This window comes from Mizuhopecten yessoensis, unplaced genomic scaffold (assembly GCF_002113885.1).
Source record: "Mizuhopecten yessoensis strain PY_sf001 unplaced genomic scaffold, ASM211388v2 scaffold2605, whole genome shotgun sequence".
NCBI lineage: Eukaryota > Metazoa > Mollusca > Bivalvia > Pectinida > Pectinidae > Mizuhopecten > Mizuhopecten yessoensis.
The window spans coordinates 79,523-93,362 of NW_018404629.1; the positions used below are offsets into that span (position 1 = coordinate 79,523).

Below are 13,840 nucleotides of genomic sequence, written 5' to 3' on the forward strand. Positions count from 1 at the left end.
AAACCAAACCCTGTCTGACCTATAAATGATCATTATATAAGGCCAATTAAAAGTTTAAAACAAATATTGAGTTTATGCTAACCCCACAGATACTGGACACACTAATAGTAATATGATGTGTATAAACTATGATATATTATACACACTATACTTATTGGTGTGTTCGACACCAGTGTGGTTAACCAGACTTATCTCAGATTTGTGTTCTACAATACCCTTAAGTTTTTATATGCACTGTTAAAGTCAGAACTCCTGCTCTATATTAGCGCAGTAAAGATATTTTTCAAATTAACAATAAAATGCCTAGCTAATACATACCTACCCTATTTTTTTCTGATAGTAGAAACACAAGTAATTTGTTTGGCCTAATGTTTCTGTCATTTCATAATATTTAGAACTACTATACTTGTTTAAGTTTCCAAAACATCAAGTAGTATAACAATTGAAACTTCAATGAAAGCCAACATCACAATGAATCTAATAATACAATGTTTATAACATGTTTTTTTTTAACTGAATGAGAAGAAATGTAAGGCCAAATATCCTCACAAACAACGCTTAAGTGAAATCAGTTTGCAACTAAGCAGTTCGAAAATTTTGCAACACGTCTGGAGAAAGACGTTCCTCGTGACGCTGTAATTCACTAGAGTAAAACGTCCGTTTATTATGTTTGTTTTTGCATAATAACTGCTATACATACCGTAGAAGCACCTTCCTTTTTGTCATCGCCGCTGACAACATGCGCCATTCTCTGCGGCTTCGGCCGCATGCTTGGCCACAAGTCACCGAAATCGGGATACATAGCCTTATTTATGAATCAGTAGTAGGTAAACGTTGCAGAAGTGTATGTATATTGTTCATTGTCAATGCTGCTTAAACAACATGCCTAACATTAAGTCAACACTCGCCTGCATTTTCGTCTTTTCCGCTTCGCGTTGCGAATGATGTCTAGGCCTACACAAAACGAAAGTAAAATGTGCGCATGTCTAAATGTAAGGGAGATCACTCGTGTTTTCCCGCAGTATATGTCTGAAATCATTCCGAAGGTGTTGTTGTTTTTGTGTATATTGAAATAAAAGAGTCCTGTTATATGGTAATACTTCAATAAACGAAAAACACAAATCACACCAACAGACATATAAAATGTAGGCCTATCGGAGCATATTTTCGTTTCTGGCTGAGCTGTAATTAGCGAGAAGGCGATATAAAAATGCAATAGCATATCTTATGATGAAAATAGAACAAAATGATAATACTGCGAAGGTAAAAAAAGCCTTCAGGTTAGAATACCAATATGGAACTAGAGAAGGACAGTGGCTAGTTCTAACATGATTCCCGGTCTCATCTGCCCCGGCCGGTTGATCCCATTTTAGTTAGGCAAGCCTGGTGTGAATCACACGGAGGCGATTTTAGAATTAATTGACAGGATCCGTATCCATTAATAGGTTTGTAATATGAACTTTTTATGTTGATCTCCTACATAATTGTAAGTTATACTCCGCCTTATATTTCGTTAAATTATCAAGTTTACGTAACAAGTGCAAGCGAAATCCTAATTGACTGCCATGTTGGAAACTTCCTCAATCTTTCCGATATAGGTCAGACGTCTAAATATGGGTGTCATGACCAAATATGGAAATTGTAGTAAACATGACCGCATCAGTAGTAATACTATATTTGGCCGTGAAGGCCATATAAGGAAACGGATAACATCACGCGTGATCTAACATGGCCGTCGTTTCTTTTTTTAGAGTTTTTAGTAAGGATTTGTTATTTTAACGATGAACGAATATGCAATATTTTGATAACATTATAATCATATGAAGCGTGAATCAGATATATTATTACTGATTAGCACTTTTGATTATCCTCAGTTAGTTGGAACAGGACCGCTTCATAGCTCTGACCACGCAATATATAATTGTAAACAGGGACGTAAATGTCACCAATTTTAGCCAATCACAGGACAATATTTCCGTGTAAAGGGTTAATCCAGCGACAGTTCCAAGAGTAAATACGAAGTTTTAGAAGGATACTTAGTTCTAACTAAGAATAAGATTATATCCAATGACGTTTGAGTGAACTTGAGTCCGTGGTAATGGATTTTATTTGCAGTTTGTTTAGTATTACTAGAAGGTGACGTTATGTCTCGTTTATGAATATCTGAGCTCATTAACTGAAGTATTTTTACCGGAAGTTGCGTGTAGCATGCATGACCTACATTCAAGTAGCAGTTCCCGATTGAGATAAACAGGGTGCATTTTCAATAAGAATACGACGTTGTGATAAGATCATATGTTCTATAAAGAAAAGTAATGATATTTATAAGCCATTCAAGTGCATTTGAGTCCAAAGCTACGCATATTAAAGACAGTAGGTCCGGTATATGATTCAATTTAGTACCAGTGACTACCGCTAGAGGCCGTCTGTGTGAAATCGACATTTATGAATATCTGAGCTCATTAACTTAAGTAATACCAATAGCTGGCGGCTAACGCCTTAGCTAAAAATGTTAGCTATTCAATTTTGTTAAACATAACAGTATCAATTATATAACAATGCAGGAGAAGAGCCTTCAGTTAAATTAGATACTCAAATACTATGAAATTCAAAAAGTATATGGATTGTATATGATTGAAGACCTTTCAATTACTTGACTAACTCACAGATAGTCTGTTTTGGACAAGCTAGATATTTTTTCCAGATATAGTTCTCTGACCAATCTTATGAAGGATCGACGAGAAGGTTGTCATGAATCAATTCAAAAATTAAATAGATAAATAAAAGGAATTACGTTACGCTTCTTAAACATCAATCCAGAGACGTATATATTACATATTACGTAATATATACATATTTGATCATCCGAAAGAAAAATACAAAATGACATGAACATTTGTTGCCTAATTCCGTGTTCAAACTTGATTTGACTCCCAGAGATACTGTTTACATACACTTTTAATAACCATGAGTTTGTGACACTAATTAGGAAATAACAGAAATCTGTTATCTGGAGTACGGCTCCATTCTGGACTCTGGGAAATATCCCGGGTGTGTGCCCCCGGGCACTTACTAATCCAAGTTCCTGAAGGTACGCTAATGAGGTGTATACTGGTACCGAATCTAAATCACAGTTACAGGTAAAGATATATATAGATATTGGTCAGTAGGTTCACAGAGGTCGGCGTAGGTGGCGCTAGGCTTACTTGTTGTTTTAATTGACATATCTCAGTTTTAAGTTTGTCATGTATTTCACTGCCAAGCGAGATTTGCCTACACCTACAACCATCAAGACAACAACCCGAAGTTACGTGAATAAGAGCCACTTAGTCACTTAGTCATCATGTTTCTTTGATATGATGTCCGGAATGACACAAGCGTTGGTCTAGTAATGAATGTAATATTTTTGAGGTTGAGTACATAATTAAACCCGCCACGGCTGCGTGATCACATTATCGCGTCGCTATTCCGGCCATAATACAACCCGTGCCACAATCAAATATTAGGATCTCAATCAATAATTAGACTTGATATCATTATACGTTAAGTCAGAACCAAACATTGACATTTTTATTAGTGTATACGAAAGAACAACAGAAGATCACCAGCTGTCAGTCTCGATCAGATCGCATGCTCGATATCAAAAGTTCTTGGTACTTTATTACAAATCTAAAAGGAAACATGTCCTGAAATGAAATTAGATATATATTAATTTGAAACATACATATAACCCATGGACAGTTATATGACGTATATATGTTAGGTTACATAGGGCTTGTAGATAAATTTACGTTTAATCACATTTCAATTATAAAGTTCCATCACGGACTTAGGTTCCATGTACGCTAATTATAACATGTTTAGTCACTCTAAACGATTCTAAATACATTTGATATGACATCTCCAGATGTCTGGTTCGTTTGAAATAATTAATATGTAAGGTATATCGTGTTATTTGATACAATACTATACTACGATCAATGCAGTGTACACGGAGGAAAGCGTGCACTCAGCGAGTAGGCCGAGACCCGAGTACATAACGACCAATGGGTTTATATTGAGATCTTTATCGCTTTAACAACAATAACTGGTTCAATTACTGTGCGTAGTTTTGTACGGGGGAGTGAGAAGGAACAGCGCCAGGTACTTTCGTTGGTGTGTTGGTGAAACACTGTGCGGACAGGTGGGAAGTGTTTCCAGCAATATACGGATATGTTTCACCTGGAGTATCCACAATTCCGTGGATTTTTTACCTGGGACGAATTAGGGTGAGCTGGTTAGAACACTGGTTTGACATGTCAAGCGTAGATTTACACGTGTGTACTCATGAATACACAGTGCGTAAACTATATGTGTCTAGTGAAGGAGAAAGTACCTAACGTTACATGTATAGATCTATGTAGTCACAGCAAAGTTGATCACCAGCAGATAGGTATTCTCCAGAGACAGCGGGGCGACATCGTTTTGATACAGTTGAATAATGTATATTTTGTCTGATGATAGAGGGAATTGTATATATTTGTCCAGAGACGTATATATATTACTATATACGTCTCTGATTTGTCATAGTGACAGGTCACAGCACCGCTGTAGCTAGTACTAATATTAATACCCGGCCTCCTCTGCCCCGACCGCAAAATAAAATCCTCGTCGTTAGAAAGCTACGTTATCGCAGCTATGCTGTAGCAAGAGAGGTAAAATGCAACGGAGCAAGACCGGGATTCGAACCGGGACCTCCAAACTCTAGACGGACACTCAAACCACAGGCTTACATAGCATGTTAATTTTGGTCGCCGTTAATTACCTGGCCTAGTCCTGCTACACATTGACAGTCCCTATACGGTTCTGGATAAAACGTTGATTTGATGTCCCCAACCTAAAAGTCGCTATAGTTTGTGGATGAAATGATGATGGGATGTATATATTATATAAATAGTCCCTTCGTTAAATGATGATTGGACGTCCCTAAGATTATAATATTTCTAATAGTTAAATTATGTTATATTAGGCGCTATATAGTTTGTGGATGAAATGATGATGGAATGTCCCCAAATATAGTCACTATAGTTTCTGGGTGAAATGATGATGGGATTTCTCCTACATATAGTCACTATAGTTTCTGGGTGAAATGATGATGGGATTTCTCCTACATAAAAGTCCCTATATGGTTTGTGGAATAAATTATGATGGGGCATACATATATATAATATACAATAGAGAGTAGACCTAAGGTAAAGGCTAGAGGTCCATTACACTGAAGATTTGTAGTGTACAGTGTTTAGGCTGCAGGTAAACTAGCAGTGCACAAGACCTCCTGTGGTGTTGGCCAGCTTTGTCTAGCTGTGTCCCCCACTTATATGTACAGGTGTGCCTGTGGTTGATGGGAGCCACCTGAAATCTAGTTGTAAATGGCCTGTATTGTTTGATTATATAAATATTATGAATAATTCAAACTGAACAATTTTCTTTTTATTTCTTATCAGCAGGGAATCTTTTTATTATTTGAATAGCGCATACTAATAATACAGTTTAAAATACCTTAATCCGATTTATTATTCAAAAGTTTTTGTATTAAAACTTATTATCTAAATGATGTAAAAAAAATTTTTTATAAAATGTGGTGATTTTAAGCTTAAACATCAAATTTCTCAATAATATTAAAATTAGATCTTCACATCCCTCCCGTTTACTGACACACGACATACCAGTAAACGGGAGCGATGCAAAGATTGAATTTTAATTAGATTGCAAATTTCTATGCTGAACATGAGTTGACCAACAAGTACAGTACATGTAGTTATATATGTGTAGGTGTTTTTTGTATTATGTTTTGTCTCCATTCAATACTACTTCTTTGTTTCATTTTGTTTAATAATTTTGTTGTTCTTCCAATGTTTCCCTACTTTATTTGCACTGTTTTAACATTCCGTCTATGTTGTGAAGGTGTTGTTGTCTTCAGTAATTTAATAGGAAAACAAGATATGCTTAGAGATTTTAGTAATATGAGGTAATTTAAAAATTAAAATAAATCCACTAACTGATCATTATTCATTAAAGTTCACTTATTTACATACAAAGTTGATACCAAATGCAATATATATTTGTGAGTTCTCAGTCCATGATAATAATTGCTAATTGATGAAGTAACATTTAGTTAGAATGCATTTATAAATTATACAACTAAGGTAATTGGCCTATAGGTTTTATTTTTGCTGTAATTTTGAAAATTTCTATATAAATCAACAATTACAAAATGTCCATTTTTGAAAGATTTTTTTTATTGGTGACACATTAAATATTTTTCTATTTTTTGTCAAATTTGACCGAATCAATATTGTTTTTGAGGTTATCAAGATCGAAATACAAGCATTGCATCATGTACACATCCTAACCATTATATACATGTAGCAATTAACTTCAGTATCTCAAATTATTTTAACTTGTATACATACATATATATATTTATATAAAGTCTCTCATAACTCTGTATAAAGTGGCCTCAGTGTAATTTTAGAAAAATGTGTTGTAATTGTACATGTGTTTTTAAATTATTTGAACTTGAACTTTGAACCTAATAAAGGTTAAGTAGTCATAAATGAAGTGAATGGTGACGCCTGTTGATCATGAGTATAGCTATGTGTATTATATAGGCTAATATAACTAGGACCTTCCGTATTCCGACTTGAGACAAATGGACAGGTGAAAAGAGAAAACGAGGGTGCCAGTAACAGCCAGCCTTATCCTTATGAGCCGTAAGGCTTCAAGTTGAATAAACAATACAATCCTAGCTAGGGTACTGACAGAGATATCAGTATCTAAAAGTGTTTGTTTAGAATCTATGAAACTGACAGCATGAAATAGACATGAAATACAACATCAATGAATACTGCCATAAAACTCTGACATGTACAAGTCGCGTAAATAAATCAGACACAAGATATGTTAGTATTCTGTGTTGAAAAATAATCATCATTAAAATAAATATATTCATACACTACTGTTTTCTACTTCAGTGCAAAATAAGGTGTTTGGGGGTAAATTTCCCCCTATAGCTTTTTGGGTATTTACCCATTGATTTTAGGGTTTTAAATTGGAATATGAGAAAGGAACATAACACTACTGCTTGTATTAATAGGTTTAGTACAATATACAGTATAAACAGACAAACAGCTGATTTAAAAGTTGTCATTTATACGATAAAAAAACAACCTAACTGTTGGCAATTTCACCACATTAAATGTCAAATTAAAAAAGGAAATGAGAAACATTTTGAAATGATATACATAAATGATTTTTTCTTCTGAATAAAATTTGATGCAAATTCAATTGATCTATATTGTATTGCTGAATATAATGCACTACAATATCTATATATTCTGTGTTGCATAATCCGATTAAATTGTTTTTATATGTTTTTGCTTTGAATGAATATTCTCATTAACTTCAGACAAGTTCACTTCCATTGAAAACTTGTAAACATTAACACATATTGTAATAGGTATATGTTTTATATAATCTTCTGTGAACCATTGAATTAGGAGTAAATTGTTCAGTTTGAAATATCTGATGATCACTTTATCTAATAGATGAAAAACCGTTACACATTAGGGCCAAACTTGGATCGGAACTTACAAACTGATTGATCATGAGCTAGCTACCTGGTCACCAGGTGTAGCTTAGCCCAGTCCCCTACACCTATACCATTGAATATACATGTAGTTAGTGGGTGAAAAGATTATGGGACATCTTAGGTCTCATCCTTGTATGATATTGGGTGATGGGATGTTCTTTATATTCAAAGGAACTCTATATTGTTGGTTTGAGCTATATCTTTGAGAAAGAAGCAAAAATTTATTTACGTAATTTTTAGTCTTCAAGTAACTTTACATGTATATACTACTAACTTATAAAGCTAATACTAATATCAAACTACATGTTCTCTAAAACATTCTTGATACAGGTATATACAGAGCATATATAGTATTAAATAAACACATTTAGAGGCAGGAGAATCATTAACAAATTTACATACTTTTACTCCACACTAGGCCTTGTTTGAAATGCTCTTCTGTATTCGAGAGTAATACCTTGGCTAAGTGATGTAGTCAACAAGTAATGTTTTCTTCTCCTTCAAAAGCTATCACTCAAACCAGCATTGTCTTCATGTACCAACATGAATATCATGTATTATTTTACCTCATCTTTATAACAGTGTGTCTGATTGGATGATACTGGTCATATGACGAGGTAATAAAACATCATGTCACCCTCACGCACTCTAGTTTCCACAATAATATTTCACTTATTCCGAGGCTCTCTTTTTTTCTCTTTTTTTTTCTTCGGCATAATAAATTCATTGTCCTCACTGTAGGAGATCAAGATTCTTTGTTTCTCCTTGATTAATCAGTTTCACTATGTCTTCTCCCTCGTAAAACATGATTAACCTCCGAGAAACAAAGACTCATGTTTCCTTTCAGTAAGGGCAATAAATGCATAATATATTTGTTCAAAGGATATTGGAGAGGAATTGATAAAAAGCTCATAGTTTTTTTTATTGTCACCATTTCTTAACAATTCATTTTTATATTACAGATGTTTAGCAAGAGGATTAGGGGTAAGTACAAGATATATAGGCACTGACAATCTGGAGTATATTGTATATCTAATAGCCTGTTATCAGTGTTGTTTCTAAATCTATCTATTTATAGCCATCTTAATTGTTACAGGCAGGTGATATCGGTTCATATCTCCTGCTTGAGTTTTGATATTTTTCTGAGCTGAAGGGAAATATGTCCAAACTCCAGCAGGTGATCTAACTTAACATGTCTCTTCTACCCAACAACATAGAAAAACACTCTAGATAATTATGGACCAATAAATAAATACTTAAATTATGGATAAATCTTCAAACACTGTTGTGTTATCTATGATTGAAGAAGGGTTAAACCATTTTTTTCTGTTTTTTTTTTATTGTGCTGTGTAACTGTTTTATGTTCATGTTTGATAAAGGGGCAGATTGCTTTAAAAACTGAACAAATTTATTTTAATTTGTTTGGATCCAGTACCTATTACTGAATGGACCATATACTAGCTGTTTTAGATACTTACTTATGAGACATATATGTAAATGGATAAATAAACTTTAAGACACTGACAGACTTACAAAGTATCCATATTTATCACAAAAATACACCAATCTGTAATGAACAATGCATCCTAAAAACATGGGGAAAGTCATTAGATTGGAGATGTACATAATGGCTTTTGATGTGCCATGTACAGTATTATAAACATATTGTTGCACTCTGTAGATTGTAAAATACAGTGGAGATATAGTCTAAAAAGTTGTGGCAAATTTTAATTGTATATTGGTCGCCTTCTAGTTTCGCGCTGGAGGGAATTTCCCTTTAGCTCTGTGGTAGAGTGTCCGACTAGGAAGTCTGGGATGACGGGTTGGAACCCCGGTGGAAGCACACTACTCTCTTTCCCGTTGCAAATTGATGACGTCCTATTTTTTATTTTATTTTTTTACTGAAGTCATAATAAAATTTGGTTGCCTGATGATCCCATAAATGGGCGAAAGGGCTAACAACAATAGCTAGTTTGTTTATTTTCATTGTACAGATCACAGGGGACACTGTGTCTTTAATTTCTGTATAAAATATAAATAGTGTTCATGTTTCATTTTATTTAACTTCTAGATATACATGTATGTGTGTTAAAGTTATATGTGTACTTGTATTGTGTACACTTTGAGTGGATTAACATTTGACCTAATAGGGATTTCTACAGATTCTGTAAGCCTATTATGTCTAGTTGTAGTTTACCTGTAGATTACAGGTAGATCCAGGTGAGATATACAGGTATATTGTTTGACAGTGTTGGACATTTAAACTTGACAATATACAATCATAAGGTCAATAGTATATTTGACCACATTGTAAAATGCCACAGAACCATACTACCGTTTAATGGGTATACTATGAAAATCTCTGTTGTTGTTTTAGCTGTTACAAGTAGGCACACTTTCAAAGGATCGCAACAACGTTATGGCGTTAGATATCACAAGATAAACACGAATCAATTCTCTAGATTTTAACGTCACCCGAGACGTAGTCTGATGTGACCTAGTGATCTATTCCCATCACCTTTTCTCCGTTGTCATGGGTGTTTGTCTAACTCTGTGCGTCTAAAGCATTATTCATTTTTCAACTTCTTAATACCGTTACACAGATGTCAAAAGTATTTAAATAAAGTTTTCATGGTTATAGACTAGATAAAATTGTGAACTATATAAAAGGTTCTCGCCCCAAATGGGCTGAGGATTGGTGTAAAAACTTGCTTGTTGGGTGTCAAGTGGTATATTGTACCAGCTCACCTGAAGGTCAGCTTAATATGCTGTATCGTAGGGTTCATTATCCGTCTGTTAATCTATCTTACCATCAATTATTTCTTTCCAAGGAACTATTTTATGGATAACAACTACTTTTTGTTATAAACATATCTCAAGGTGGTGGGGATTAAGAATTGAACATATAGAGTGGCTGACCCCCGGGGAACAAAGGGGCAGGGCAAAAGATGGGATATGACTTGGAAATGGTTGAGATCTCCACCCTATGATTTAAAAAAGAGTAACTGCATGGGCATTTAGTGATCACGACGGATATGCATATAGATAGCTTACCAGGATTGGCCTCTGGGTCCATCCCCTTCCCTGGGGACTTAATCCTTGAGTCATAACATGGATACAGTTGAGATTTCCCCTCTAACGTAGCAGTATACATGTATGTATTGAACACAATTATTAATTGTTTTGGACATGGCAAATACAGATATGCTACCAAGACTGGCCTTAGGTCTACCCCTACCCTAAGGGACTTACTCCTCCAGTTATAATATGGAAAAGTTTAGATCCCCAACCTACAACCATACTTTGTACCTTATTTGATCATAACATAGAAAAAATTGAGATCCCCACCCTTATAACCATATATATGTATAACATTTCTCAGCATAAAGAGATGAACATGATTATGCCATCACAATTTGCTCAGGGGTTTGGCCTGCCCCTAGGGACTTATCTCTCACAATACTTAGTAAAATACATATATAGTGTTATTTATGTTTGGACACATATATCACAATGCTTATCTGTAAGATACATGTATCACAAATCTCTTGGGTAGAAAAAGATATCAAAATATTTATGTTTATATGGGGAGGGTGCCTATTTATGGTGAATACGGTAAACCTACTATATATGATTCTGTCAGTGGTACATTTAAACTTATGAATGTTATCAATCCCATGTATCATGATGCTTATGTGTAGATAAATGTATCACAATATGACAACATGATATCTATGTGTGGATACATGTGTTCATACTATGGTGATATTTGATAATAGAATTGTCCTTAAGACAATAATTCACATAGCGTATACTTTACATGTAATAGTATTGATGTCATGTCAATGTAGTACTGACTTATATAGAGCGATCAATAAAGCTACAGACTTAGAAACAGGTTTATTTTCAACTTTTAAGCAGCATCTTAATTCTCTTAAGTTGGCATTCAAAAGAAAAGTAGACCAGGGAGGCCATGTGTGTATACCATATTTACTGTAATTTGNCAATATAACTACTGGACACTATTATTCCCCTGGAGAATTTCAAAATTATTATCTTAATTGTCAGATTGCAAGATTTTAATGTCTGATACATAAAGTGTTTAGTTACAGTTTTTGTTTACTGGAGAGGGCCAACTTACTTTTAAGAGGGAGATTGGGAAAGGGGGCACTTATATAATTCAATAAGTGCTGGAAAAATGGGGGGGGGGGGCAATTTACAGCAAATACGGTAAACCTGCTTTATAAAATCCTGTCAGTGGTGCTTTCAAAGTGATGAATGTTATCAATATCATTTATTCCATTCCTTATCTCATTTATTTGAGAAGTAAATATTGATACAAAATAAAATTTCAATTGAATTATAAGAGATTATTCAGATATGGAATCTGTGTATTGGAAACTAAGTCACGTAAACTGGCCCATAAAGCCCCAGATAACATTGTCAAATACCGGGGTGTGGACAGGTTTACCTGTCGCTGACATCCACTTGACAGGCGGTGTAAAAAGAGACTTGAAATCTGTTCAAATCCAGCAACGTCATTCCTTTTTTTACAATACTCTTAGATTGATAAAAAGGAAAATTGGCTAGTTCAATATTAGCATTACAAAGTTCTTTTGAAAAAGACATCGTCAAATAAAATCTGATTGTGAATAAAGTTTGGATGTACATGCCGTGTATATAGTTAGGACACCTGATAGATCAGGTAATGACCAGGTAACACGACCAGGGAAATGCCAGGTAAAAGCTACAATAAATATGGGGGTGGACACCTTTGGATAAAGGAGAATGATTTAATATCAATGCTACGTACCTAAGGAATGCTCAATATATCAGGTGAAAGGTCATGCATGTTTGATTGAAGTATCACATGTTTTAAATGCAGATATTTCTGCTATGTTGCACTTCACGATTGGCTTCTGTCAAATTTATTTGCCTTAAGTGTGAAGTTTTTGTATTTATATTAGATGTTCGTACCACTCCATCTAAATGTTTGTGTAGTTTCTACAACTTCTTTGTTTATATATATACATCCTCACCTCTGTTACTTGGCATTTGTTTTAGAATCACAACCTATAACAGGGAAAATCTTATACTAAAAGCATTATTATTTTTTCCCCTCTTACCTTAATATTTGTAATAGGTGCTACCTAGAAGTGAACCCCTGAGGTGATTCTACAGTGTTTATATTAAATTTACTTCATATGTGAAACAGAAATTGCCTGGAAAGAGCAAAGCTTTTAAATTATAAGAGCTAGCATTATCAATAGTGCCAATTTGTCTGTGTGCACCACATGGAGTAATAAAGTCACCATTTGTCATTGCATGGTGTTACAATATGTTGAAATTTAGAAGAACTTAAATTTTTCATTGTAACCATGCAAAATTTCACTGATCTATAATCCTGATGAATGTAAAAGGACATTATATAACACAAACAGTACTGGTGTCAAGCTTATGTCTTACAAAGTTTTCTTTTTGTTATCTATGAGAAATTAATCTGAATGTATTGGATGTCATTATTTAATCTGGTTTTATTGTCATTTCAGTTTCCAATTGAACTGTTCAAAGATAACCTGGCTGATGAGATTGAGCAGGAGGAGCATGGCCTCTGTATGAAGGTAATGACACAGTGGCAGGGAGTGTTCACCTAGTTACTCTAGTGTCAGTCATGTGTTTCACAGAGTGTCAACAGGGGGTTTCTGTGGTGACATATTGGTGTTTTTTTAAGTATCATAAGGGCGTTTTTCTAAGTATCAAAAGGGTGTCCTAAGTATCATAAGGGTGTCCTAAGTATCATTAGGGTGTCCTAAGTATCATAAGGGTGTCTTAAGTATCATAAGGGTGTCCTAAGTATCATAAGGGTGTTTTTCTAAGTATCATAAGGGCGTTTTTCTAAGTATCATGAGGGTGTCCTAAGTATCATGAGGGTGTCCTAAGTATCATAAGGGTGTCCTAAGTATCATTAGGGCGTCCTAAGTATCATAAGGGTGTCCATAGTATCATGAGGGTGTCCTAAATATCATGAGGGTGTCCTAAGTATCATAAGGGCATCCTAAGTATCATAAGTCATAAGGGTGTCCTAAGTATCATAAGGGTGTCCTTAGTATCATAAGGGTGTTTTTCTAAGTATCATAAGGGTGTTTTTCTAAGTATCATAAGGGTGTCCTAAGTATCATAAGGGTGTCCTAAGTATCATAAGGGTGTCCT

General features: G+C 34.6%; 1 protein-coding gene across 1 annotated transcript in view; it reads left to right on the forward strand.

Annotated features, from left to right (window-relative positions):
• Positions 1-4,114: 4,114 nt before the first annotated feature.
• Positions 4,115-13,840, forward strand: part of LOC110446180 — a gene marked incomplete at its 3' end in the record, with an annotated part of 20,269 nt that continues 10,543 nt past the window's right edge. The window contains exons 1-3 of the mRNA XM_021491202.1: positions 4,115-4,268; positions 8,593-8,614; positions 13,180-13,251. Coding sequence (XP_021346877.1) covers positions 4,213-4,268; positions 8,593-8,614; positions 13,180-13,251 — 150 coding nt within the window. The remainder of the gene's footprint in view (positions 4,269-8,592; positions 8,615-13,179; positions 13,252-13,840) is intronic.